Here is a 27,512-nt window from a genome sequence, read left to right on the forward strand (position 1 = left end):
GTGTTTTTTCTCATACTGATAAGTTCTCCAATGGAAAGGGAGTGTCTTATAATTCAAATCATTTCTGATACTAATTGGAGTTAAGCATGTGTCCCACGCAGGTTTAGAGCTAATTTCCCAAAAATTTTCCCTGACTTTGGATGCCGTTTGGATGAGTGACTTCGGATATCATTCACTAGCAGTAGGCTCCCAGGCTACCTGCAACTTGAGCTGGGGGCAGCTGCCAGTTAGAGGTGTCGTGATTTTTTCTTCACACTGGTGCATTCACCAGAGTAGCCCATACGATTCCGGAAAGCACTGCACTTGTTACCTGTTTGGACTTTTCCATTATATTTGGTGTGTGTTTGCCAGTTATGTGTGTGAGTGTACATACGTGTATGTGTGTGTATGAGTGTGTAGGTGAAGTGTTTGTGTGAGTGTGTGTATGTGTGTATATACATGTGTATACGTGTGTGTGGATATGGGTATGAGTGGTGTGTGTGTGTCTGTATGTGTGTAGTGTGTATGTATATGAGTGGTGTGTGTATCTCCTGATTGCCCAGGCAGTTGTGGATCATAAATTTTGTGATGACAAAAAGGCTCAACATTCCTGCCAGGATTAATTCAACAGCCCCTGTCTACTCTCTGGAGGTCAGAGCATGAGGCTGAAAGTTTCAAGCTTGTTGATCACACGGGCGTTTCTGGCAGCCAGTTCCCATCTTCAGGTGTTTAGGAGCCCCCTCGTTAGTAAAAGGACACATGGTAAGAATCTAAGGACAGACATGAAGGCAAAAAATATTTCTTATTATACATTACAATCTTAAGGTTTTCTGGGGGTCTTGGATCTCCTGCAGCCTCTCATCAACTTTTAAGTAAGTGAAAACCTAAGATGAATTGTTCTTAAATCTGGGGATACAGAGAGGTAGTGACATAAGGTATGAGCTAGTGATGGATGTGGATGCTGTGCCTTAAGCACTAATCTACTCAGAGATTTATGGGAATTTATAACATACAGACAGACAGACACAGACAGACACACACATGGTAAAAATTACATAGTACATAGTAACACATTATTTCTGATAAGTATAAAATAAAACCACAATTTTATGCTAGGACTACTGTGGACTGTCTCCTAATACTTGTATCAAGCCATTACCAATATTCTATGCATATTTTTGATTTTTTGAGACAGAGTTTCTCTGTGAAACAGTCCTGACAATCCTGGCACTCACTTTGTAGACCAGGCTGGCCTCAGACTCAGAGATCCATCCACCTGCCTCTGCCTCCCCAGTACTGGGATCAGAACTGGGATTAAAGGCATGTGCCATCATTGCCCAGTTAAAATTATTATAGTGAACATAACCACAAAGGTAATGCCATTAGGAGGTGGCCTTTTGAGGGTCATTTGATGAGGGTGGAGCCTCAGGGAGTTTTTGCCTTTCTTACCAAGTGACTCACAGTGAGGCCTCAACAGTCAGTGACCTAAAGGAAACCCCTCGCTAGGCTTTGCCTGGTACCCTGATCTCAAATTGTGAGAAGTATTGTTTGTCAGCCACACCATCTGTGGCATTTGGTTATAGTAGCCCAAAGAACCTAAGAAATACCCAGCATACAGCTGGCACCATGCCCTGGACCCAGATTTTAGTAGGGATCCATGAAAGTGATTTTCTATTTTAAAACCAGGAAAAAAAATGGAATTTTTAATTGAGAAATGTGTTTTAACATACAATATTAATGTGTTTGTCTTTATATCAATGTAGGCTTGTATGTGGGCCTTACATGATTGTCTTTTAGAAAGTAGAAATTAGCCTGTGAAGGCATAAGTGCCATTGGTATACAGCAGTCCTGAGGCAGCCCTGCCCTCAGAGACAGACCTCCAAGATCTGGGGGAAACCTCTTGTGTTTTAGACGTGATACTCTATCAGTTGGCGATGTTTGAGAATGGAGTTCTTCCGAGTAAAGGAATGTTAAATGTTAGAATCCCTTCCTTCTTGAAAGGCATTGGATATATTTGTGAACAGGTTTCTGCTGGCCACCCCTGCAGATGTCAGTGTCACAAACCCCTCCCCCAGTACCACAACAGATACTTGTGAAAAGCGACAGACACCTCACCAGAGTCTGGGGACTGAGTTATAGAATCCTAGAGCTTAGAGCCAGTTGGTTGGACCGCCTGGGCCCAACCCTCCACCAACCCTCCACTAAGTCCTCGCTCGGCCTTAGTGTGGGCACATCTGGACACGGAACTCAGAGGCTTAAAACCGTTTTTCACTGTGTGGTCATCGTCTAAAGAGGCTGAGATGGTGAGAAAATGCAGAGGCTCAGGCTGTGGTGGGGACAGCAGGAGACTCTCAGAATGAGTGAGTGTACCACGCGACATCCCAGCCTGCTGTGATAGTGGTTGATTCACACACCCTGGGCACTGCCCACAAGGATCATTGTTGTCTCTTCCTCTTGGGGGGTTTGTTCCAGTCCGTCGTCTATCACCTTGTGGAGAGCGCTGTAGTGTTCACGGTCTTGGTGGAATGAATGTAGCTCCGAAGCAGCCTCCCAGGCAGCAAAAGATGGCATGGGAAAGGGATCCGGCCTCTTGTTTTCAAAAAAGCATTTCAGGTTCCTCTCACTCAGCTTGTTGGCACATTCCAGGAGTTTGTTTTCCAATTGCTCCTTCTCCCTTTGTGCGTATGTCTTCCAAAAACTCAGCTGCAGATAGCTGACTTTAGATTTGCAGCGTGCATAGCAAGTGGTCAGCAGAGAGAAAAAGGATGCTGAGCAAATCAGGCACCACCCTAGAATCTTAGGGAGAAAGAGATATTGAGGGCACAGGAAAGCAAAATGGCATCTCAGAGAGCTGGGGAATATTACTGGAGAGTATGTAACCACCTTAGTACCACAGTCATTAGCTACCATCTCATTTGAAATGATTCATCTGTAAAGGCTTTTTTGACAGCCAAAATAAAGTTGTTTCAATATCCACTCCCCTACTCAACGTTGTTGCTATGCAAAGCAATAACCGGAAGGCTGAGAAACGGAAATAGTGACTACCCAATAACTTACTACAAAAGCACGTGCCATGCTATTACTAGAAGGAAGAATTCTTTCTCCCATCCAAGTACTAACCAGGACAGACACTGCTTAGCTTCCGAGATCAGACAAGATCGGGCGTGTTAAGGGTGGTATGGCCATAGACAAGAGAATTCTTTCTCATGGATTATGGTGGTCTTTTGAAGGAATGAGTGGTTTGTTAGCCAGATGTCCAGGCATTCATCACCTGCATTCACACACTCCTGACCAAGTTTTCCCATGGGACTTGTTGTGTAGAGAGCTGCAGCCACTCTATGGATCCCAAAATTTATTGCTCACAGTAAAGAAAAAAAGGACATAATACAGTAATGCACAGAAATGTTAAGAATTTCAAACCTTTCTAAATGTTGAGAGAGGGGAAAAAAGGGGAGAGGGTCACTTCAAACTTGGAGAATTATTTGTTCTTAATTTCTAAAATTAGAAAAAGCAAACTCTTTTCTACATGTGAATGATTCTATTGGGGCTTTAACGTTAAAAGCAAAAGTCTGTAGTTAACACATCTTCTAAATTTCATTGTTCTGACTTAACTTTTCATAATTTGAATTCATTTTAGATTTGAGCAACTACCAGATTTCTTGAAAGTATCTCTTTGTTTCAGTTCAAAGGATCCTTAGCAGATGGGTTCCACTCAGATCATAAGAGAGCCAAAATTAGCTTTAACCCAGTGGTTGCCAAACTCTGGATCAGGAGTGGGGTTACTGGAAGGGTCTCAGCCTACAGAAGTGCCATGTCTGAGTTGGCATTCCTCAGGCTGAACTATCTTCTCTACCTACATATCTTCTCACTGTGGGTATCTATTGTGAAGTTACAGTTACCCATCTCTGAAGTTATTTGGGGGGGAGCCCAAAAAAATGATGCTGGGCAAGAAGCTCATGAGTTCCACCTGTTTGCAAGCATCTCTTTCTGCTCTGTGATAACAAGTGAGGCCGTGTGAGGGTCTCCTGCTCTCCTTCAGTCACCGGTGGGCTTGTGGCTCACTCCCTCACACCTTCCTTTCCTTCAGTACCCATTCTTCCTTGTGACTGGGCCTCCTGTGTAGAAGGGACCCACCTCTACCTGAGCTGATCCTGATGAGTTAGACTCTATCTGATCATCTTCAGATCCTCTGCTGTTTCATGCACAGGGTTAGCATTGAACGTTTCTTACCCGACTGCTGAGTCTGCTCTCCTCCCAGACTCACAACACTTAGAATTCCAACCAGAGTGCAGTGACTGTGCCTGGCCCAGCCCCTAGCTGTATCATATTTGTCTCTTTCCCCAAACCCTGCCCGTTTTCTCCTTACCTCGGGATACTTAATACTTTTCTCGAAGCTTTATGCCTCTTTATGTCCATTATCTCTAAATAACTTTCCACAGTAGGTGTCACCGTCTCCCACTGTGAGAAAGCTGGGGTTCAGCATTCTGTATCACAGAGCTGGGGATTCAAAACCAGCTGACTCCAGGGCTGAGCTCTTCCCACTACTCCCTCCGTTCCACCATCCTGAAGAGTCACCCAGCTGTGTTTCTTGTTCCTCTGCCCCACCCATGAATGAATGCACTTTTCCACCTCCGCCCACATGCCCAATTATTGTTTTGGACCGTGTGATGCCTGCTGCCATCTGAACCTCATGGCCAGCTATTGCTACATCTCCCCTCATCCACATCTCTCCAGCATCCTCCTGCCCGCCTCAGCCCCCAGTCCTTATTCTGCTGAAAAGTTAACAAGTCACTGTGGCCAATCTAAGGTATAACCAGATGTGCCTATTTTATTTGGGCTTATATTTAAAGAAGAGTTTACACCATGATGAGTGTTTGCAGTTGGCACTGGCTGAATGGAGCCTGGTACCTGCCTGCGGAGGTAACCCATGTGTCATTTACACTATCATAACATCAGTAATTAATACCTTCCTTCAACAAAAGATGGAAGGCGCTCGGGAGCCTGACGTGTCCTGTCTAACCTATGCTTTGTGCATTAAACAAAGGAGTTTATTTAGGGACATTCTTTGGCTTATTAGTTTTTATTATGAATATGATTTTATTATCAACAATGTTAGATGTCGGGGGGCCAACTTTGCTTTGATGAGTTTGTTGTAGGGGAAATTCTTTCTAAAAAGGTAAAATTACAGCGTGTGTGCCTTCATCCAGAAACCAACCGTCTTCCTGAGAAATGATCTACTCCTACCTACTGCCTTTTTTTTTTTTTTTTTTTTTTTGGCCTAGGAAATAAGAAACCAACTTCATCTCAGGGCCAGGCCAGGGCTCTGCGTCTTGTGTCGAGATCTGTGTTCATATACATGGCAAGATGACAAGTTACTTCCTTGTACTGATTAGTTGGAACTATAAATTACTTCTCTCAAGTAAAACGATGCCCCAAACCAAACTCTGAGCTTCTAAAGTGTGTCGAGAACTTCTTGGGCTCTACATCACTCAGGGTAAAGGCCATGCTCCCTCTAGGGGACGTGGTCACTCTTCACCAAGGCCATTTAAAGATGGCTCAGTCGCACTTCATCTGGGAACCTCCCCATCCAGCAGCATGTGTGCACACAAGTAGCAGCGGCCACGGTGGTCACTCAAGGAAATCCCTACCCTAGTTGCACCACATGCTGCTTTGAGAAGTAGTAGCTGATTTGGTTCATCTGTATTTCGATGGATGAAGAATATGTGACTGTGTTTTTTGAGAAAGCAGCTTGCAACTTGACAATCGATAGAAGGCAGGAATGCTTAATTACAGCTCAGGGTTAGCATACAGTGTGTGATTTTGGTGGCTTTGCGTTCTGAATTATTTACAAAGTCAACCCAGGGAGAGGGTTTTGAGCACTTAAGTATTCGCATATGCATAACCCAGTGGGTATTTTCTTTTTGGAAATGGAGACGACAGGATCCAATCAGCAATTTTACTGAGCCATCCTGCCCCTAAAAAGCTGTCTTAATGCTACATCGTGTTCCAGTTTCTACTTAGTGTCAGAATGTTCTGGCGAGACTCAGACTCTGGCCTGGCTGACAGGAAGACAGTAGGGAATCTCCGAGCTCACAGTGGGAGCAAAGAGTCAGTCACTTTTGTCCTTACCTGAGACTGGGCTTGCAGGGACAGCTTCACCTCCTCATTGTCGGTGGGCGTCATGCTGCTTCTGCCACAGGACACTTTGTACAGCTCTTCTCGGCACTCTTTGGGCTTGCCCTTGCAAATCAGCTCCAAAAGCCCCGTGCTTCTTGTCCCGCTCATAGCGCATTCGTAAAACGTCCCATTAAGCAAAGCCACAGAGAGCCACATCACTGGGGCCACCAATGAACTCAATGTGATGTGGCCCAGGACGTAGAAGAAGCGGCAGCAGCGTCTCCTAGGGAAGATTTTCCTGGGGTTTATACAGCAGCCAGTGAAGAGCCTCCACGCCTTGTTATTCAGAAAGAATCCAAGGATCAGTAACACCCAGGCAGGGGCAAAGAGGAAAACCAGCCCATAGGCTGTATTCTCGGTGCTGCAGGGGCACTTAAAGGCCACGAGTGAGAAGAGACGCTCGCTTCCCAGGGTCAGCAAAGCCATGAAGCTGTAGCCGATAGCAGTTTTTTGGTTAAGAAAGAATTTTAAGATGCTCTGAAAAGCATCCATGTTGGAGACACACGAAGAGGGAGAAACGTTTGCCTTGGTTGCAGCACAGCGACTGTGGCTGTGGCGGTAGAGGGTGGGGCACTTTTCAAACAACAGTCCTCCTCTGTCTGCATCCAGCCAGATAAGGAAACAATGTCATTCCCCAGGAATGCTCATTTCCCAACAGCGTGCAGATAATGCCTCCTACTGGTGAATGCTGACACTTGGGGGCAGCCAAAACACCCGACATTAAAAGCAATGTGAGCTGGTTCCTTTTTCATACTCTTTCCGTGCGCTTTTGATTACAAATAGAAAATTTCCAGTGGGGGGTGGGGGATGGGGTGGGCTCAGCACTAGTAGACATGGGTTTCAGCCACTGGACTGGTAGCCAAATTCAGCCTCGAAACGCAGCATTTCATGAGGGGTTTCATGGCTTGCTCTGTGCCCTAAGATTTGGTAGACCAGGTTCTTGCTTCCTAAAAGGGCGTGCATAAAGACTCAAAACAACCGTTTGGGTTTGGGATCATTAGAATCCATAAAGGAAGTCTAGTAACTGAGCTTTTCGAGAAAAATAGAAGTCCTCATTTCTCTTCATGTAGGTTCTTGATTCATATCAGGGTCATTTGGACACAAAGGAAAGCCTTCCAAAGCTGGTGGGCAGTCTACATTAGGGTTTCTTCTGGCCTCTCATCTGCCCGCCAGTAGGTAGATTTATACCTTTCCCGAACCTGAGCAAGGTGTTTCACGCCAAGACACGTTTCCGTCTAAAGTATCTCTGCCCGTTCTGCACTTGACAAAATGCTAGCTCATCCCATGCTCGTGTATTTTAGGTCTAAGCATGGAGTCAAACGCAAATTGGAAACCCATTCAGTAGTCTGAATGCAGTGGTTACGGAAATTGCACTGTGGAGAGACAGGCAGTCCTCCATGAGAGCCTATTAAATGAACCAATGAACAAATGAATGAATTTTTGTACTTCAAATTATAAATAATTTAAGAAAATTGCTTCCATTTCTCTTACGCTGCTCTTAATTTTAAAATTAAGTTAATTAAGGCCTTTGAGTGATGGCGACACATCAAGCTAACAAATTTCCATTAATAAGCTTTGGAAGCTGGGCCTAGGTGTTTTGTGAAAAGAAATTGCCTTGGGTCAGGTTGCTGCCATTTTTACTTCTCTAAATACCAGATTGCACGTTTGTGAAAACTTACACTTCAAAAGAAATAGTGGGGCCAGTGAGATGGGGCTGGTGGGGTGAAGGTAATTTCCGGTAAACCCGAGAATCTGAGTTTTATCCTGAGAACCGGCAACGGTGGGACAGGGGAACCAGCTCCTCCTTGTCCTCTGTGCGTCCTGTACATACGTGCACACAAACAAACAGATACATGTAAACTACTGTTTCAAAAAGAAGTGAGCCCTTGGATGCTTAAGATCTGCTTAAAAACAAGGGCAAAAAGACACAAAAGGCAAGTGAAGGAGAGTGTCTAAGGGTTCTTCTGTTTCTTGTCGCGGGGTTCTTGGAGTCCTACACCGCAGCACACACTTTTGACAACTACGTTATCGTGTACTTACGTCGTTCACACCACTACTCTTTCTCCTACTCGAAGACTCGACATGTACAGTATGATAATTTTGTGTGTCCAAAAACACATGCTTGTGTCTAATCTGCCCCATAGCTCCCTCTTCTCAGACCGGTGCCTGCCTATTATGGAACATACACCCCAGACCCATTGTAACTCTGAATTGTATGGTTTGCCATGATCAGTGTGGTATATGATGCTGTGTTGATTAATAATCTTTTTGTCTCTTGCCATCCTAATCCCTATGTGTTTCCTCCAAGGGTTTTTTTTTGAAATAATACCTTTTATAAACCATATTGTTCCAGAAAGCCTAGCACTTTAGGATATTCTATAAGAATAGAAGGTAATTTAAGAGTCTCCCGTGGCATAAGGCCAATTAACTGCAAAGAAAATTGTGGACACAAGCATTCTGGCTGCAGACTCCGCCTGGCACGTTGATGATGTGCTTGTGACACCTGGGGTTGGGTCATCTGAACATACTTCTGCTTCAGACTAAGGCTGTCACACTCTCTCTTTCTCAGGTTGCTTTCAAGATGTACTTGGGAATCACACCAAGGGTGGCCTGTCACAATTCAAGCAGAAATGTCTTTTCCCTGATTCTAGACAAGAATCCTCTGGCAGAGTTTGTAGAGGAGCTGCCTGCTGGACGATCTGCGCTGTGCTACTGCAACTTACTCTGTGGGGTCATCAGAGGGGCCCTGGAGATGGTAAAGAGCACGTTTCATCTTGTTATGCATGCTAGCCATCAGTGCTGTCCTCAAAGTGCAACAGCCTCAAAGCAATGCACGGTCTCCAAAGATGGACCGGCCAGGACCGAGTGAGGCCTGTCACCTCGGCTTCTTGGGAGGTAAGGTAGGAGGATCAGATATGTAAGTCCAAGGCCAAGTTTGTGCTATCTAAAGCAGATTCAGCCCATTCCTGGACAACTCAGTAGCAGACTTCCTATTAATTAATTAATTCATTCACTTTTTAATGAGATGGAAGACTGAGGATTTTTACCCAAGAGAAAGAAATCTGGGAGAGGGCTCAGCATGTGCTGTTTAGTCTGACAACCCGAATTCAGTCCGGAGAACCCACAGCATGTGTAAAATCCACATCACATGAGGACTGAGCTGACTCCTGGAAGTTGTGACTTTCATTTACACTCTGTGGTACACGTGTCTGTGGAAGCACGCACACACTAAATTAATTAATGAAAAGGAAAGACTCCAGGAGTACGCCACGTGCTTGGGACTGAAGCCTCTCACTTCATTTTCCTGCAGCCTCAGCTGTGGCCTCTGCAGACTTGCTGGTGCTAGACAAACTGGGCACACACACACAGTCTCAGGGTCTTGCAGGCCACGGTGTGGAAGCCTAAGAAAGCTCCTTGCCCCGTAGACCTCCTAGTAGATCTAATCACAGCATGGCCGTCTGAGCTGCCAGCCTCGGTGCTCTATGGGAGGGGAATCGCTAAGGGTGTATGTCACAGGAGGGACAGGCCAATGCAGGTCATTTCTGAGGCTGACTTCCACACCTAAGTTATTCCTTGGTTTAACTGAGACAGTTATTTAGCATCTGTAAGGTGCCCGGGGCTGACCCTACAAAGATGGAAAGACAGAGTTGCTGCCACAAAGAATCTCCTATTTAGTTCAGGAAGTCATGTGCAAACAAGCATGATGAAGGGCTAGAAGGGGGCCTGGAGTAAGGGAAAGTCCACACAGTGTTGATGGAGACTATGAGCTGGCTTTTTGAAGGGACAACAGGAGTTAGATGAAGGCCTTTGTAAAGAGAGCAAGAAAAATAATCATATTTCAGATAGAGGATCAGAATGTTCAAAGGCTCCTCAAAATGAAAGGACCAGAGACTCAAATTAGTTCAGAAGGATTGGCATGAAGACTGGGAGAGGGTTTGCCATGACAAAGTCTTACATGTTTTAATAATAAAAGAGGGGATGCACATGGTAGGCCTAGACATTCAGTCTTCTACACTGAAAGTGTCAGAGTAGATGCAGGTTCGTATTCAAGGGAATGAGAATCTGAATTTTGTGTTCTGGAAATTCCATTCCCTTGTCAATCAGATGAGGGTATCCATGGAAGGGGGAATGCTAAGGAGGAAGAGGAGAACCGGTGTGAAGCAGATGCTGGTGACCTAAACTAAAACCAGTCGACATCCCTGACAATAGTCATCGAGAGGCAACTCGCTGGGCCAGTAACTGTCAAGGCAGGACAGGCAAAACTCAGATGTCAGCTGGCTGAGAGGGACAGAATTGACAAACAACCTTCAGGTTTCTGAACAACTTATAGGGAAAGTTATAATATCAACCCTCAGATCAAGACTAAAAGGATTGCAATTGACAAAGAAGGAGCTCAGTTTGGAACGTGCTAATGCTGAGATGTTTAATAAACACACAGTGAGGATTTCAAAAAGAAGTTGCTTGTTTTTTAATCACTTATTTATGGCCAAGGTCTCACTATATAGCATGATCCTCCTGCCTCAGCCCCAGAATTCTGGGATTACAGGTGTTTGCCAGTATGCCTTGCCCAAGTTGTTTATGTGGCCTGCAGACTATGACTGACGAGGTGTCTGAATGGACAGAAATACCTAAGGAGATTCTGTACAACAGGAAGAAAAGGGAACATGATTAGAACTCTAGAAAACAGCACAAGAGTATGAAGTCAATCAGAGCACCCAAAGACTACAGAGGGTGATGACAGGGAGTAGTCAGAAGTAGGAAACTGATAGAGAGTGGTGGGTTACAGAAACCAAGAAACAGAGTATTTCAATAAGACTAATGAGACCATTCAACAACATAGTTAACCCAGTAGACAGAGTTTTTCATTGGGACCACCAGCTCCCAAATAAACACAGAGACTTACTATTAATTATAAACGCTTGGGTGATAGCTTAGGCTTATTACTAACTAGCTTTCTCATCTTAAATTAACCCATATTCCTTATCTGCACTCTACCAGTAGTACCTTTTCTCAGCCCAGCATGTTCACCTCCTGCTTCCTCTGGGTCTGGCTGATGACTCCTTTGATTCGCTCGTCTTCCTCACATCCTCTCTGCCCCCAAATTGGCCACTCAGCATTTTATTAAACCAATTAGAAGGCATCTTGGCAAAGACACATCTGTTACGAGCACTTTCCCACCAGCTTGGTCCCACACCACATCAGTCCCAAAATAACACACAGAGACACTGTATTAATTATGAAACTGTTGACTGGTTACTAGTGTTTCCTATTGGCTAGCTCTGTCTTAAATATTAATCCATAATAACTAATATATGTATTTCTACATGGTCTTATCTTACCGAGAACGCCAGACTGGAGTCCTCTCTTCCTGAGATCAAATCGTGACTCTCTCTCTTTCCCAGAATCCTCCAACTCTCCTAGTTCCACCTATCTTGCTTTCCTATAGGCAAACAAGGCTTTATTCATTAACCAATGAGAGAAACATATTTACAGGATGACATCTCCCATCACACATCTTCACAGTGTACAAAAAGATTATTCCATAACTTAATCTCTTTTACCAACATGTTGGAGGGGACCTTGGTAGAGGCTGTGATGGAGGAAAGATGAGGGATAAAAGAATCTGTCAGACTGGTGAGGCTGCAGCAGCTGACAAAGAGGCAATGGCCAACAGCCAACAGTTTTGTTTTTCCAGAATCTTCTCCATTAGGATGGTGAGGCCACCTCTTAACCATTACAAACCCGTTTGTTGACCTTCTCAATAAGAATCCACACATATAATTTTATTTGTAGAAGTTAAGGAAGGGATAAAGTAACCAATGCACTCAAAGTGTAAAACAATGGCGATAATTGAATTTATCTTCCTTGTAGATCCTTCATGTTGTAGTACCCTAGATTGTGTTAGATTTGATCTGCATCAGTAGGCATTATATCAAGAAAAGGGAAGAGAAGAATTGTAGACTACACTGAAAATGGTAACCACATAACTAAAACAAAAATAAGATAACATAGTCTCTAGCTTTCATAGGTAATTCTTGATCTCATGTGCTGACGATAACTGTTAGAAGTCATGCAGTCTCATGTGTCCAAAGAGCTTCATCAGAGTGTGTGTGCTTCTTTAATGGATTTTCTGTTATATATTTTCTAAGTCATAAAAAAAACATAGGGGAAAAATTTCAGGGATTAATTATAGGCCTTGTATTTCAAAGTACAGTCCACTCTTCTTTCATTGGATGATGAGTATGGTAGTTTGAATGTAATTAGTTCCCATAAGCCTATAGGGAGTGACATTATTAGGAGGTGTGGCTTTTTTGGAGTAGGTGTGGCCTTGTTGGAAGACAAGTGTGCCACTGTGGAGGCAGGCTTTGAGGTCTCCTTCGCTCAAGCTTCACTCAGTGTGACACACAGTCTACTTCCTGTTGCCTGCAAGATGTAGAACTCTCAGCTACTTCTTCAGCACCGTGTCTGCCTACATGCCACCATGTCCCACCATGATGATAATGGACTAACCTCTGAACTGTAAGCCACCACCTTAATTAAATGTTTTCCTTTATAAGAGTTGGCATGGTCACAATGTCTCTTCACAGCAATAGAAATCCTAACTAAGACAGTGGGTATCACAAGGCTAGGGCTTTGTACTCTCTATGAACAAGACAATTTGACACTTGGAGGCCTGTGGTTTAGAAAATCCAGGCTCATTGCCTAGGAGTTCTTTATCTGGGAGGGGTGAGTCAGGTAAAGTTCAATAAATATTAATTAATTGCCTGCTAGACCCAAGAGTTTTTCACTTACTACTTTCTTCTACCAGCTACCCTCACTTATTTATCTTCTTTATCCCAATGACTAAAAATAACTCTGATCAGATACTCTATTGAAAAATAGGTCAGCAATACTGTGTTGTTCTTACATGAACACCGTTGTAATGAATAGAGATGTAAACCCTTGGGCTTACTTCATTGTCTGGGAAATGGAAAATGCTTTCAAGTTGAAAAGAAGGCCTAGCCATCAAATATTCATGTTTGTAATTCAATATCTAATCTTATATTTATAATGTATTTAGTCAGTATTTTTCAAAGCTCTCAAAGTCATGGGCAATTGCTAAATGTTGTTAGAATAAGTGATTATATTGTTTAGGTAATGACAGAATGCTTTATGGCAAGTCTTCTTGAGAAGAATCTTATAAGGACCCATTTCTCCTCTGAAGTTCTGCTTGGCCAAGCATCCAGAGTAAGGACTATCTGTGAGTCTGGGTCACCCCTGGACCGATTACCCTTTCTCCAGAGCTCACACCACACTGATGACATGTGGCCAAGATCTCTCTGGAGAGCACGGTCCAAGGTTCTTTATTTGTAAAAACAGATGTTAATTATTAAAAAGGAAAGACAGAAAAAAATGTGAAAGAAAATATTTCATAAGCCTGTTTTTCTCTTTCTTCTCTCCTAGGTTCATTTGGCTGCTGATGTTACATTCTTGCAAGACAGACTAAAAGGCGACAGTGTGACAGAAATTGGAATAACGTTCCTAAAAAAGCTGGACGAGAAAAAATATAGACGGAAAAAATGAAGACTAGCACGCAGAGTGTCATGAGTGGTCAGCTGGCCGGAGAGCATTAGCTAAACACACAGCCACAGAAGTTTTGCTTTGCCTGATGGCACGGGCTTTAACAGGCTCATACATGTTGCTGTGTGTCACACATTTTAAGGATTTCAGATGCACACAACTCCTTATAAAACAGCAAGCATGCATTACACATACTACCCAATCCAGCTTCAGCCAGTCAACTCATCCAACCACCCGTGGCAATAGGGGGAAAAGGGTGCCGCTGTTAGGTCATTCTCTTTTCAATGGATGAAATGATATAGCATTGTTGAGAGACAGACTCAGCCAGGTGGTGGTGCACGCCTTTAATCCCACCACTTGGGAGGCAGAGGCAGGCGGATCTCTGTGAGTTAGGGCCAGTCTGGTCTACAGAGCAAGTTCTAGGACAGCCAAGGCCACAGAGAGAATAAAAAAGAATAAAAAAGAAAAGAAAAAATTGTATACATACCTATATTTGCAACAGTTCTTGTAGTTTTTATAAATGATGACTACAGTTTTTCTCATATACTGTCTTGGCTTATGGCTTCAACCACTCTCTAGTTATAACCACCCAGGCCAGCTACTTATCTGGATGTCAATTCAGAAGCATTTAAAACTTTAGTTAACTTTAATTCATTTAGCTTTCAATTTAGCTTTCTCTAATTTGGAAATAGCTGGTATTGACTAAATATCATCAGTGTCTCATGACATTTGATTGGTAGAACCCATGGAGATCAAGTCTGAAAGCCTTGTACTTGAACCAGAACACTCCAGCTCTCTTGAATACGTTCTGGGCCCTGGAGCATGCCGCTATTTGATTATTTGTTCTCTCCTGTTCTGCCAACCTAGCCATAAAGCCTACCACCCTAAGGGCAGCTTTACCTGTTATTCTCAGAGACATTGCATAGGGAACCCTGATGGCACCAGAAGAAGAATCATTGAGTATCTGGGCATTGAATTCATTCTCCTGAAGTTGACTCATATACCTACAGAATGGCTTTCGTGTGTTCACTGCTTCATCCTGAAGACTATGAGAGTTCTGGACCCCACCTTCAAACCCCTCTTCTTCCTCCTCCTCCTCTCCCTTCCTCTTCTGAGATGCCACGCTACCCAGCTTGCACTTGAGTCCTGGCCCTCCCATTTCGACTCTCCGAGTGCTAGGATTTCAAGCATCATGCTCCAGCTAATTTAAAATGTTCCAATACCCACATTAAATTAGTGTAAAGAAACCAGTGACATTCGTTTTAATAATACATTTCATTTATGTTTACAATCCCAGATTATAAGACCTAGCATGGATATTTTATATCCCTTTATGATAGTCCTTAAAATCCACTTTATTGAGTTCATGTCCATTCAAGCTTTGATCAAAGCGGATTCTTATTGAATGAAAGAAAGGAAAGGATGTGACGTGACTGCTCCTTGGTGTGGTGGAGGAGAAGGCTTATTATAGATGTGTGGGAGAGCATGGCCAGGGGCAGGGACATCTGGGAGAGTCCAGAGGGGACATGGCCATCAGCCATTTGAGGAAAGGTAGGAGGGGGGAGGGAAGACAGGAGAAACAGGTGCCTGCCGCAGCCAGGAGGCCGAAAATGTCTGGAAGGGCAGCCAAGCCCCTGGGTTGAGGAAGTTCAGGGTAGGGGGCAGGGCATGCCAGTCCGGAGGGTCCTGTGGCAGGTAGGGACTGAGGGGTGTTGGGAACCTAGTGCCGGGCTCTCTTTGATATATTCAATAGGCACCGCATCTCCCCAGCTAAGACCACAAGCATCAGAGGAGAGACTGCCTAAACTGGCCTTTGCCTGTATTCAGACTGATGACTTCCTGAATTATCATCATAGAATCTCCATCTAACACTGACGGACACAGATGCAGAGATCCCCGGGGGAAGAGGCAGGAGCGGTAATGCAAGCGAAGGTGTCAAGGCCATTTGGGGCTTGGGCAGTGTGTGGGGCCGCTGGCAGTGGGCCAGGATTTATCCCTAGTGCTTGAACTGGCTTTTAGAGCCCATTCTCTTTAGGAGGATACCTTGCTCAGCCTGGATACAGGGGGAGGGCTTGGTCCTGCCTCAGAGTAAAGTGGCAGACTTCGTTGACTCCCCACGGGAAGCTTTACCCTCCCTGAGGAGTAGATGAGGTGGGGTTGGGAAAGGAGGCTGGGGAGCATGAGGAGGGGAGGGAATGGGAACTGGGGTTGGTAAGGCACCTCAGCCCTTTGCCCCAGCTTTAAGACCTAACACTTTCTGTCTTTGCAAAGCCAAAAGCAAAGAAGAGATTCAGATGAGTGTCAGGTGAGTGTTCAGATGGCCCCCAGGTTGTTGCCTGAGTTCTTTCCCACAGGGCCTGCTTACTGTGTGCAGCTTGGGGTAGGGGCAGGGGGTGGGTGGGGCAGGGGTGGGTGGGGCAGGGGTGGGATCTTCCCCTGCACTTTGGGCTCTTAGCTCTTGTCTTCTGGAGTTTCCTGCTTTCCTCACTTAGTTATTGGAGGTCCAGATACCACCGGCCGGCAGTCGGGCTGTTGGAAATGGATGGAAAGTTCCCTGCTGACTTGGCCATGAGGGGCGAAGTAGAAATATGGAAAACCAAGTGTATAACATGTGAGAACAGTGAAGATGTTGCAACCAAAAAGACTTGCTCAACAAAGATTTGCTACTTTTTTAAACAAACACAAAAAAATTGTTAACTATTTACTGACATGCTAACGCCGAGTGTCACTATTATTCACTGCTAAGGGCGAGGATTCAGCTGGGATTGTAGATTTGGGGCAGTCGTGGTGGCGAAGCTGATTGACATCTTCTCAGTGATACCGAAGGGGCCAGTGATAGAGTCATTTTTCCCTGCCATGGAACGTGGTACAGCAAGAGACCATCTCAAAACACTTAAGAAGGAGACAAATTTACTTACTTCACTTGCATGTCTCTTGTCTTGTGTGTCTCTGCGTGTGGTATGCACGTGGGTGTACTCAGTTTGCATGTGGGGACCTGGGGTTGACATTGGAGTCTTCCCTAATCACTTCCCACATTATTCATAGGAACAGGAAGTCTCAACTGAACCCAGAGCGTGAGCGTGCTAGTCCATCTAGCCAGCTTGTTCTGGATCTGCCTTCTGAGTGTTAGGATTGCTGGCAGGCCTCTCTGCCCATCCTGTCTTCATGCTTACACAACAAATACTTTACACACCGAGCCTTCTCCCCTTCTACCCAGCTCCCATATTTTATTTAAAAAAAAAAAAAGAATCCATCTAGTCACTGCAATTCCTCTGTCTACAAACCTTGCAGAATTTTAGCCAAACATGATCAATAGTCAACCAAGAGTATCTACAGAAACCATCAGTCGACAGGGGTGGTGATATCTTGTACTACACACAAAATACAGCCATGTGTTATCTGAGGAGAAATTTAGTTTCACACAGTGCACAAGTGTCACCTTGCTATTGAAAACACAGCCACAGCCACAACAGTTAGAAACGAAACTGTATTTTCCAAATGTTCCGATATAAAAAGAGTGTTCTGTTCTGGGCACCACACAGCAGGTACCTGGGCTGTTCTGCATGCAGAATCCACATCAGAGGGGAGGGGTCCAAACCAAGAAAAAAGTTGCAAGGCCTTCCCAAAAATTAGATGTCGTGAGACAATTTCTTGTTTTCCCATAAACCCAGCCCCATCTTTCCTCACTAAGTTTACCACCATTCAAGCGTCAGTAAGTAAAGAATGGACGGCAGAAGGCTAAGATTCCCATGGGACACGTAGAGGGAGGGATTCTGGAAGCATGATGGCAAATTACAAAAGAGTGATGAGAGATGTTAGCTGTTAGGTTCCAGGTCTGTCCCCAGCCAGCCTTCAGCAACTCAGCAACAGCAGCTATGCTATCACCAGCTGCCATCTACCCTCACCATCTGGCCCCTCACTGTCTCTCTCTGTCTCTGTCTCTCTTTCACTCTGCCTTGATGTGTTGATCTACGGCTGCCTAAGCTATCCTGCATTTCAATTAAAAAGAACTGCAGTCCAAAACAACATTCTTTCTAACCCAACCAACAAGTCTCCAAACCCAGGGCATTTCTATGCATGCCTCATCCAGCTATCTCCTAACAAAGAGTTGTCCCCCATTGTCTAAAGTTAAAGGTATTTGTCATAGTTGACCCAAGTCTTGATGATATTTCTGGTAGCTAACTTTGAGAGGCAAAGACATTTGTCAATTTTGACTTGGAGACACATGGATGGACCATGTAATTAGAAAAGTCTTTCCAATTCTTTGATAGAAGACTTAATATAGAAAAAGCTGCAAAGATAACGGTTCTGAATGAAAAATAGTCTTGGGGCTACATAAATAATCTTTCTTTTCAACCGATATGGTCTTTGTGATACATGAAAAGTCCTTCCTGCATGCACTTACTGCTTATCATGGTTACTAGAACCAGGGAAATGACGCTCTATTCCCAACCTTTCCGAAAACTGGCCATCATCTTGTTAACTATGTTATGTGTGATAATTGTCTTGTGGCTCTTTTGTTTGTTTACTTGTTTGGTTTTTCAATACAAGGCCTCACTATGTAGTCTTGGCTGTCTTAGAGCTAACTCTAAGCTGGACTTCTGCTTGTACCTCCGGAGTGCGAGGATTAAAGGTGTGTGCCATCATGCCAAACTTGTGGTTTGTTAAGATATTGTATTCCACAAAAAAGTATTAAATAGTTTTGGAAAACTAAGACATTTGTACATTCCTTCATGCTTATTCACAGCAGAGTGAATAAATGGAAGGAAAGGGCAAAAATGTATGCACACAACTATCCATTTGTACTAATTAAAATAAAAACAGACAAATGCTTATCTATATATTAGTGATTGAGAAAGCTATAGGATAGGTACAAATGGAGTATTATACTACTATAGTTGTGATGATTTTCATAATACATTAAGTAGCAAAATAATGTAGATAAAATGTGCATCATAGACATGGAAGATTAAATTAAAAACACTTGTTAAGTGCTTACTCTTTGAGGGGATAGTGAACTGGTTCAGTGAGCAAACTACTTGACCTTATCACAAAAGCATGAGAGCCTGAGTTTGGATCCCTAACACCCACATAAAAATACTGAGTGTGGTGACACCCACGATGTGGAAAATGACACCTGATGCTAACCTCTGACCTCCACACTCACATGCGTGGAATCCAAGCACATACATTTCCTCACACATGCAGGCATCACACACATGCACACAACTGAAACAATCAGCAATGAGACTGGAAAGATCAGATCTTGTGAGCCTTCCGTAGGAAGGTAAACGGAGGTCTGCTGTGGTTCACACTGTGCTGGCTTCCTTAGCAAGTTAGTGATAGGGTTACCTGTCACTCATCTCTTCTCTGCAGGGAAATACAAAAACACACGAAAGCAGTCTTGAAGTGATCTTTGTGTGCCTGTGTTTTAGTCCCATTGTTTGTTACAACCGAATGTGGCATCGGTCCAAGTGTCCATCAGTGGATGGAGGTTAAAGGCGCATGTTTTAATAAGTATGGATTTATCTACAAGGAACTTTACTCAGCCTGAAAGTAAGACATTCTGATACATGCTAACACATGGATGGACCCCGAGGACATTAGAAGGAGATGCATAAGAAGAAGGTTTACTGTGAAAACTCAGTGCAATGGAAATATGAACTAAAAGATGATCAAGATTATAAATCTCATGTTACAGGAATTTCACCACAATGTAAAAATTTAAAAATAATGTGTTAAGGCTCAATAATAAAGGATCAATTAAGCAAACAAAAGCTATTTAAGGTATATCCCAAGGTTTTAATATACAGTTTTATATGAATACCTTAATGACACATACTGAGTAAAATCCTGTCTGTGTTCTAAGATAATAGAGAATTACTGTTTCTCATATGCAATGATAGTGGTACACACACACACACACACACACACACACACACACACACAGACGGAATGATGTTGAAGACATGCCTGGAAATAATCTAGCAGCAGAGGAAAGAGTGGCACCACAGATAAGACAGACTGATGATTATTAACGCTGACATGTAGACACTGGACATGATTATAAACGGGGTTTGGGCTTATTGTTACCATTATTGCTTTGCTTCTGTTTATTCTTAAATCTTCCCTTTGAAAATCCTTGTTTAAAAATACTGAATAGTGTTTAGACTAATTAACAATTGTTAAATCTATGCTTATGGTAGGTTAATAATGTTCTATTTTTTCCACGTTGACACAATAGTGAGAAAGTTTAAAACAAAGTCCTCCACGAATGATCCCTATACACGTTGCTTATCTGATAGTATCAGCTGCTCCTTCATTGTCCACAGGGAAGTATTGGTCCCTTGTTTCACAAATGAAGCTGCCTGCTCCCTGCCTTTCTCTCTAGTCTGTACCCAGTAGCGTGCAAGGAAGGCCGGGAGATACTGACTCCTGAACGCACAATGCTGGCCCTACCTGCTTGACTTCACACGCTGTGAAATGCTCGTCCTTCTGGACAGAAGTAAACACGCAAGCTTGCAAAGTGCATTCGCAGCTCAGGTCTCAGGCCCTTCTCTCACTCCCAATTCTTAGTCAGTGGCTGTCGTGCCTTGCTTCATCCAGGCGATGTGGTGCTGCTTGCTTGCTCCCTGAGAATGGACAGTCTATTTCTCTGACGTGCATGCGCATGCGTTGGCTTTTCGTGCATCCATTGCGTCATTGGTCTTTCCTGACCCCAAACGCTGTGCTCATATAATGAATATATGGTAAGCACACTCGCTCCTGCTTTAAAGGGTTTGGGTGACATTCCAAAAAAAAAAAAAAAAAAAAAAAAAAAAAAAAAAAGGGGAAGAAAATTCAGAATGAGGGGAGGGGAAGTCTAGAAAAAACAGGATAGGTTTTCATACCTTAAATCCATAGAGGAAGCCACCACAAAACCTTCCAGCTGGAACTCAACGCACCACCAGCTTCTCATCTAGGAACACATGGAGAAGCTTCAGCTGAGGCTAATGTCTGTTGTGTAGATACAATGGCCATACCGGAAGGCCTCTTGTGTAGATACAATGGCCATACCGGAAGGCCTCTTGTGTAGATACAATGGCCATACCGGAAGGCCTCTTGAGAGGACTGAACATTGCTGAAGATGTCAGGCAGTAAAGGCAGCACTGACATCCTTCCAGATTCTTCCATATCTTTCAGTAGGTGTTTTACCAATAACCCTGCTTCTTTCTTTCTTTATTTACCCTTTAAAATTAATTTATGAAAATAGTTTAAGGACCAAGATAAGACCATCTCTCTCCCTGGCCCCCATGACTGCCACCCCACCATGATTCCCTGTGGGCTTCCAGTGCCTCCCACCTACTGTACAAGCCAACTTTCTGCTATTTATGATGTTTCCGAATGCATCATACCCATGTTTGTCTTTTGTTGGGATTTCTGTGGAATGCACTATTTTTCAACTCTTGCCTAGAAAAACTGAGGGCTTTCTCGCGCACAGTCCCCACCTCAACCACACACACAGGACACTTGCTGACCCCATCTCCTCTGTCAGAGGAGAGTTTGAAGACTCTGTCATCTATTTTACCTTTTTCTCGTCAGTTTAACTGAGCTGCTCAGCCCAGCACACTCATGAGGGAGGGGTTAATGTCCACCTCTTGCATGAGAGAACTTCAAGGACTGCGGGAATGCATTTAAAAGCAACCACAACTTGAGATCTTAGTGGTTTCCCAAGAAACATTATTGTAACTTTTTTTCCTGTTTCAGGCCTCCTATCTGGGCTGAACTTATGGACAGGATGCTTTTGCCTTGTAATTCCTCTAAGATGCTTCCTTTCAACTATTATCTCTGGGACTTTCTGCTCTTCCATGGAGCCCTTGTTTCTTTGCGGCGATCCCTTGCCTTTCTTAGTGTAAGGCTTTTTCTACAAGACAGTGAACTCTGCTAGTGGTCAGAATAAACAGGAGATAACGCTTGTGAAAACAGTGTCACCCGCCGCCTTGCAGTTGCTTTTCAGAACACGGTGCTTTTTTGAGTCTCTATCCTCAGTCTGTTCTATTTGTCTGGTAAAATTGAGGACTTTGCCCATTGCCTTAATGTCCTGAAGCTGTACCATGTTACACTGGATATTTGTCCATCCACTTATTCTGACCATTGTCTCAAAGTTCAAACCTTTTTCCATTTGGAGAAAACTTGTAATTGGTTTCTTCAATGGCATATTTTCCTATTTCCCAGATTCTCCGAGAATCATATCAGAAGAACACTGGACTCCTGGAGTGGTCCCTAATTTTATCCACTATTGTTGATTTTCTATTTATCTTAATCTGCTATTATACTGAAGCTCTATCAGGAAGCCGCTTGTCACAAATTAGAATCCCTTGAGTAGGGAACCTCACTTTAGGGAATTGCCCTGATTCCTTTAATTAACATAGTAGGGCCCTGCCCACTGTGGGAGGTGCCACCCCTAGGCTAGTCAGCCTAGGATGAATAGGAAACAGGCTGAGGAAGTAGGCAGAAGCAAGCCGGTAAGCAGGGTTCTCCCAAGGTCTGTGCTTTAGTTCTTGCCTCCAGATAATTCCGTTCTTCCCGTAGACTTCTGCTGACCAGTGTCCATCCAGCAACAGAAACTAAATGAAATAAGTGGAAACCTGTCCCAGCCACAAGACCCATTTGCTTAAGGGGCGGGTTCTGAATAATAATGGGTCAACAGGAAACCCACTACTGAAATCCTCAGCCCGTGAGAGCCTCCCAGTTGTGAATGTTGACTAGCCAGCCAGTAGCTGTACTTACTTCCATGTTTCAAATTCTATCCACTTGCAAGCCCCACTTCCACAGCCCAATGCCAGGAAATCTATTACTTCCATAAAACGCTGTATGAAGTTCTCAGCGTTAGAGACAGCCATACCCTACAAGTCCTTCTTTTGCCCACAAGTGACAAGTTGGACTTCCTGTTTTGGAAACTGAGAAAAGTCTCCTCCTCAGCGGCAGGAGCTCAGCCTCTAGATTGGCTGGTGTCAACAATTTGTATCTCCGTCAATGTCTAAGTGCCAGAAGCAGACACCTGCATTGGGAAGACTGCCACAGTTGGCAGCTGACAAAATAAGCATCAGCTGTTGCTGAAGTGGCTGGCCCAAAGAGGATTTCTCTGTCTTTTGTTGTCTAGAGGATTATTTACCACAAGCCACCTGCTAGATAAGATGTAGTATATTGTGAAACAGGGTTTCCCAGTGGTTGTTCAGTCAGAAGCACTTGGGACACGGTTGTAGCATCAGGTGTTCCCTGGGGACTCACAGTGTTTATCAGCTGATATTTTTAGCCATGGTCTGGGGTGGAGATCATGCTCGATCTATGGTTTCTGAACTGTATTACCTTGCCTAGCACTCATCACAATAGAGAGTCGTCTCTTGCGATAATATACATTTGTCTTTCAGCAAGTTTTAACCACACAGTCTCTCTCCTACATCTCTCTTAAGATTAAAGTTTCGGGACAGCATGAAGCTAGCGATAATGAAAGTTCATCTGTTAAGTCGGCAAACATACAGCAAGTCAGAACATGCATCTTGTGTCCATGTGGGCAAGCCTAGAGGAGGACTGGTGTGTCTTGCCCAATGACAATGCATGTCCTCACCAGGAAATAATCCTGTTGTGTCTTGGTCACATAATGTTAGTTCAAAGTAGTCTTGGCTATCTTAGCTGATGTTTCAAAGTGAAATGTGAAGTATTGGACCTAACTGAGAACACCTCAGTCTCTGCTCACAGGCACACATGGCTAAGAAGGGAACTATGAGTTAGTAACAAAAACAGCCAAGGAGTCACACTAGGTCAGACCCCAGCTCCTGTTTGACCTCCACTGCCCATGTGACCGTTCATGCTCATTCTATCTAATTTTCAAATCTTCAATCTTGAATGTGAATAATTTGTTTTGTGGGTAATCCATAAACCCAGGTTACAGATATAAAACTGCTTGGTTGACTGCATATCTCAACAACCATGCAGAACTCCAAGTTTTGTCTAATTACACAGTTATCCCCAAATCCAAAAATCAAAAGTATATAAGGATTTTCCTTTCTTTCTTTCTTCCTTCCTTCCTTCCTTCCTTTCTTTCTTTCTTTCTCCTTTCTTTCTCCCTTCCTTCCTTTATTGTTTGTTTTGTTTGTTGAGAAATGGTGTGTGTGTGTGTGTGTGTGTGTGTGTGTGTGTGTGTGTGTGTCCCTGGCTGCCCTGGAACTCGCTCAGTATAAATTCCAGGCAAAAATGTGGAGTACAAGCGAAAACAATGGAGAAAATGCAACACATCTGAAAGGGTTGAACACACAAAACAAAGCTGGAAAATGAAACAGAGAATGAGAAATGAAACTAGACATGGTCTGATTTCAAAAGTACACCCTTTGTGGGAGGGAAAAGGCCCCTTCGTGTAGTTTACCCTGCCAAGTTTCCTGTTAAACATGACCCTCCAGAGCAGGACATCCACCAGTGACGACTAATGGGGAAAAAATGGCCAACAGAACTTTCCAGGGAGGGAAGAGAACTAAATCTGATGAGTGTTTAATTGCTTTACAGTTTAGAGATTTCACAGTTTTAAAAATACAGGAAGAAGCCATCCATACGTCTTGGGGGATGGGCAGAAATGACAAGCTAAGGAAAGGTAGGTATTCTCGAAAGGTCTCACTGAGCAGGATTCTGTAGCTGCTTTCACAGAGTTTTCCAGTCCTGCCCATCAGCAACCCAGCTGTGTCTATGAACAAAGCGTACTTTGCCTGTTTTGATCACCAACGACGCAAACAAGTTCATTCCTCTCTCTTTCTGCTTGAGAGACAACCTTTTTGCCTCCACCACCTCCACTTTGGCTAGTAAGCTGTAAAAATGTGTGTATAGGTGGGCGGGTGGGTGTGTGCAGGACACACACACACACACACACACACACACACACACACTAATAGGCTGGAAGCCAAATCTTGGGCTGAAAACCAAATCTCAGTTGTAAGGTACTGCACGATCTGTGCCTTCCTTCTTTCCCTCGTATCTGTATGGCCTGGGCAGGCAGTGTCTCTTTTTGCTACGTGCACTTTAAACTTACCATCGTGGATAGTTTTTGAAAGTTTCCCCTGACCTTAGAAAATGAACGCAGCACAAGTAGGCAAATATTTCTTGTTTGTTTGTTTGTTTTGTTTTGTTTGAGACAGGATCACATCCTGTCTGCCCTGGAATTTGGGGTGGCCTCAAATTCAGAGACCTGCTTACCTCTGCTTCCTGAGTGGTAGGGTTAAAGGTGTGGGCTGCCACACCCAGCCTTTGACCTCAGGAAGGAAAAAAGAAACATTGCCTACAGCTTCCTTTTTCATGATTAATTTCCATACAGAAACCATATTAGAATCATAAATGTCATAGTACTTGAACAGTCGCAGGGAACCTGACTGGAAATAAAGCGTGCTCTCCACTACAGCATAAAGCGAGCTATAATGACGTAAGTGATAGGTTTCTAATACTCTGTCTTTTGCAAACAACAACAAAACCCCAACCTTGAAATTAACATCAAATAATGTAACAGAAAGATTTGAAGTTCAGTTATTCCTTCACCGATGGCTCTTATTTGACACAAACCTGGAATAAAGATATAAAACTTTTAATCTACATTATTACTTTGGGTAGATTATTTTCTCTCAGTTTTTTTTTTTTTTTTTTTTTTTTTTTTAACAATGAACACAAGAAAAACAATGGTCAAACGTATGTTCCAGTTTTGGATCTAAAAGTCTCACAATTTGGAAGAAAGCGATCAACCATAAAACATACTAATGTTTATTTTTATATAAAGCAACAATTCAAAATGATTTTTTTCCCCGTTCATTTGTAAGATCACACCCCATGAGTGGTGAGCATTCCTGACGCATCTACAAAGCCAAGGCCGGGAACCACTGCATCTCCTTCCACAGAGCGAAGACTGCCACTCATGTCCTTTCTGTTCACATACTTGTGCAGCATGCTGTAGAACTGGTTCTTGGGATTGAATGTGTACAGTGCGGAGATTTGCTGCCAGGCTTTACTGCTTGGGGTGATGCAATCTTTCGGATTTGTGCACTCAAAGAAACATCTAACATTCTCTTTTGCCAGCTGGGTCGCATGCTCCGTGGCTTCACTTTGGAGGATCTGCCTCTCCTTTTCCAAATATATTTCCCAGAACTTTAGCTGCAGATAACTAACCGGAGAGAGGCATCGGGTGACAGACTTCATAACCAGAAGTAAAATGATGACGGCTGCGATCAGGACCCAGCCCAGCACCTACAGAAAACACAACAGGATGCCAACTTAGTGACGTTTGACGTTAGACAAATTTAAGAGCCTGGGATAAAGTCTAAACAGTTATTTACCAGCTTTGATGATGAGCAAGCTGTGTCTTAAGACCTTTAGAAAAAGGAGAGTCAGTGACACTCCCCAGCGCATCAGCACAACTACTGTCTTGCAAAGCCAACCAGAGTCCAAGTCATATCAAGTACTCAAGGAGGAGCTCACACATCACTCCCCTAGAACTGAGAAAGGAGCATCCATTCTGAAAAGCCCCGGGGCTTCCTAAGTTCGTGGAGGGTGTGGGTGGTGAGTTTGGGTTCTATTGTAAAAATGCTTCTAGTTTCCCTCGGATGTGGAACTTCACCCGGCCCGAGTATTTGCTGCACAGTGAAAGGGAGCATTTCCACTACGAGATGCAGAAAGTACCAGTCCAGGTGAGCTTATTCCGACTCCTACAGCGCCAGCCACTGGAAGAATGCCTCCCTCTTTCCCTGCTATTTAAATATTCTCTGTCGCTGGTCTAGAGAAAACCCACAGACTTCTTTGTCGCCTCTCTGTGCCTCCCCATCGTGCCCACCGTCTGACCTGAGACTGAGCCTTGAGCTGACTCAGGATGTCCAGCATCTCCGCCTCCTGCTGCTTGCAGGGAACCTGCGGTAGCTTGGCGGCGCAGCTGGGGTCGCGGCCCTTGCACAGGTACCTGGCCATGGGCGTGCTCCCGCTGACAGCACACTCGTAGAAGGAGCCCCCGAGCAGCGCCACCGCCACCCAGGTGAGGGGCGCCAGCGCGGCGGCCCCGCTGATCTGCGCGCACACGAACGCGCCGCGCAACCCGGAGCTGGAACGCGCGCTAGCGCTCCGGGAGCAGCAGCCAGTGAGCAGGCGCCAGGTGCGCGCGCTGAGCGCGTAGCCCAGGAGGAAGAGAGCCAGCGCTGGCACCAGCAGGAACACCAGGCCATAGGGCAGATTCCAGGAGGCGCTGCAGGGACACTGGAACACCACCTGGGAAAAGATCTTCTCCCCACCCGCGGTCAGCAGGGTCACCAAGCCATAGCCCAGGGCATTGCGGTGCTTGCTCTGCAGGTCCAGCACTGCCTTGAACTTCTCCATGGATTCTGCTCAACCTGGGCACCCCGTGGCTCCAGAAGTTTCGGCTATGCTCTATGTGCCGGGAGGGTTGAATGAGCCAGGTCTAGGACTTTACACCCTGCTTTGAAGCAACTTTAGAAAGGGGAAGAGGGCTTCTCAGCCCTTTCCGGGTTTCACTTTTCCTTTTCAACCAAGCCAGCTCTGGCAGAGGCCCACAAATAGGCCCCTAGATCCTTGACCTCCCCATCCCAAGGCTGTAGGGAGCAGAGGAAGCCCTGAGTGAGAGGTATTTTGACACAGGCAGTCTGTCGAGGACTCCTAGACCCAGTTGGTCCATAGTAAAGTGGCAAAGCCATATGGGTCAGAACCAAGAGTATTGGCAAAGCTTTCTTTGGCAGTAGGAGTACGCACATTTATAAACAGTTGATCAGTGCGTGCAAAGAGTA

At 44.3% G+C, this 27,512-nt stretch overlaps 3 protein-coding genes across 3 annotated transcripts in view; 1 reads left to right on the forward strand and 2 right to left on the reverse strand.

The window, feature by feature from the left end:
* Positions 1 to 13,727, forward strand: part of Trappc3l (trafficking protein particle complex subunit 3L) — a 46,713-nt gene extending 32,986 nt beyond the window's left edge. The window contains exons 4-5 of the mRNA XM_051175530.1: positions 8,726 to 8,911; positions 13,600 to 13,727. Coding sequence (XP_051031487.1) covers positions 8,726 to 8,911; positions 13,600 to 13,719 — 306 coding nt within the window. The 3' untranslated portion in view covers positions 13,720 to 13,727. The remainder of the gene's footprint in view (positions 1 to 8,725; positions 8,912 to 13,599) is intronic.
* Calhm5 (calcium homeostasis modulator family member 5) lies at positions 763 to 6,689 on the reverse strand. Its single transcript, XM_051175531.1, has 2 exons — positions 6,109 to 6,689; positions 763 to 2,775 (listed from the first exon to the last, which is right to left on the reverse strand). Exons 1-2 carry the CDS (start codon positions 6,646 to 6,648, stop codon positions 2,386 to 2,388), a joined length of 930 nt encoding a protein of 309 aa, XP_051031488.1. The 5' UTR covers positions 6,649 to 6,689; the 3' UTR covers positions 763 to 2,385.
* An 11,748-nt stretch (positions 13,728 to 25,475) lies between the features above and the next one.
* On the reverse strand, positions 25,476 to 27,247 carry Calhm6 (calcium homeostasis modulator family member 6). The gene is made up of 2 exons (XM_051175532.1): positions 26,563 to 27,247; positions 25,476 to 25,971 (listed from the first exon to the last, which is right to left on the reverse strand). The coding sequence occupies exons 1-2, from the start codon at positions 27,085 to 27,087 to the stop codon at positions 25,549 to 25,551; spliced, it is 948 nt and encodes a 315-aa protein (XP_051031489.1). The 5' UTR covers positions 27,088 to 27,247; the 3' UTR covers positions 25,476 to 25,548.
* Positions 27,248 to 27,512: the final 265 nt, after the last annotated feature.

The sequence above is a fragment of the Phodopus roborovskii genome, unplaced genomic scaffold (genome assembly GCF_943737965.1).
Source record: "Phodopus roborovskii unplaced genomic scaffold, PHOROB, whole genome shotgun sequence".
Classification (NCBI taxonomy): Eukaryota; Metazoa; Chordata; class Mammalia; order Rodentia; family Cricetidae; genus Phodopus; species Phodopus roborovskii.

What these genes read in the sequence shown, in the direction of transcription:
- Calhm5 (XM_051175531.1), bottom strand. Translation starts at nt 6,648, where the DNA reads ATGGATGCTTTTCAGAGCATCTTAAAATTCTTTCTTAACCAAAAAACT. An exon ending in CCCTGCAAGCCCAGTCTCAG is followed by an intron (nt 2,776 to 6,108) that starts GTAAGGACAAAA and finishes TTTCTCCCTAAG; the next exon opens with ATTCTAGGGTGGTGCCTGAT.
- Calhm6 (XM_051175532.1), bottom strand. Translation starts at nt 27,087, where the DNA reads ATGGAGAAGTTCAAGGCAGTGCTGGACCTGCAGAGCAAGCACCGCAAT. An exon ending in AGCTCAAGGCTCAGTCTCAG is followed by an intron (nt 25,972 to 26,562) that starts GTCAGACGGTGG and finishes TGTTTTCTGTAG; the next exon opens with GTGCTGGGCTGGGTCCTGAT.